Below are 1229 nucleotides of genomic sequence, written 5' to 3' on the forward strand. Positions count from 1 at the left end.
CATCTAGGTAGATATCTAATCGGATAAGATATAGATCATCTAGACGCTGGAGATAAGATATACGCCATGAAATTCTGTGACATTACTGCGTCAGAAGGACACAGCAGCGATCCTCAGGAATTTGTGGTATACAGCGACAACATAATCCAGCGACCCGCTAATGATGTTACTCAGCAATGGCAATCCATTCCTTTCGACACCTCCACCCCTGTCCAAGATGTCGATCCCTTGGAACGCATGCTACCTCACTTCCCTGGAGCTTATGCCACCACTGTTACTCGACCTCCTATGGGTGTTCCTATTGATGGCAACCCTGCATTCGGATTACGACGGGTGTCGACAACTGCAGCAGATGTCCTTCAAATGACAGAATCTGTGGGAAACTGGAACCAATCAGATAGAGAATGGGAGGAGGACACTTGGGAGTATCTGCTGACGCGGGATGATAATTTGTTGGAAAGACTTTGGGCCTCGCTACAAGACATCAAGGATCCTGGAGTGACTGATAAAGTCAATCGCTTCAGGGCTGTTGACGCCAAAATCGACTTACTACTGGCTACACGACGATCGGTAGGGGCGGAACTCATTTGCACTCAACAGGAGATGGACCAGTGCTGAGCACGTCTCCGAGCCGCTAATCTAGAGGAACACCTTGAACAACATGAGTTCTCAATTATCACTCCTCCCTCTGGTGCCATGCCTCGCCATCTTCGCTTCTGTACTAAATGCGAAACCGATGGTCACCTTCAAAGTGAGTGTTGGCACTGGCTATGCTCTTATTGCGGACTCCTCCATCCTCGTCACCAATTCCGCACCCATGCCGACATCCAGCCTGGACAACTCCCCTGTCCTACGGACAAACCCGGATACCTACAGGAGCGTCGCGCTCAATGGAAACTCTGACGACGAATCTAGAGAGGGGGGTAATGTTACAGCTTTGAGGGGGGGTTTTTCTTTCGTTTCCTACCATTCATCATTAACCCTGTAACTGTATGACTGATCCTATCAACTGATGTGTTTCACCTACATCAGTGTTTCATATCTATCATGTTTCACCTATATCATGTTTTACTTACATCACAATTCATCTCCATTGCAATTTCATCTTCATCACTGATACAACCCAGTGAAACCTGTTTCATGTACATCGCTGATCCAACTCAGTGTTTTGTTGAACGGATAGTGAACGCACCTACAAGTTCTATGTACAGAACCACTACAAACGGTTC

The 1229-nt window shown here is 47.2% G+C and overlaps 1 protein-coding gene across 1 annotated transcript; it reads left to right on the plus strand.

Moving 5' to 3' along the window:
* Positions 1-66: 66 nt before the first annotated feature.
* On the plus strand, positions 67-988 carry FIBRA_09559 (uncharacterized protein; the record flags this gene model as incomplete). Its single annotated transcript, XM_012321845.1, has 2 exons — positions 67-570; positions 644-988. 2 exons carry the CDS (start codon positions 67-69, stop codon positions 986-988), a joined length of 849 nt encoding a protein of 282 aa, XP_012177235.1.
* Positions 989-1229: the final 241 nt, after the last annotated feature.

Source organism: Fibroporia radiculosa (assembly GCF_000313525.1).
Source record: "Fibroporia radiculosa TFFH 294 genomic supercontigs, scaffold74557, whole genome shotgun sequence".
In the NCBI taxonomy this organism is placed as follows: Eukaryota; Fungi; Basidiomycota; class Agaricomycetes; order Polyporales; family Fibroporiaceae; genus Fibroporia; species Fibroporia radiculosa.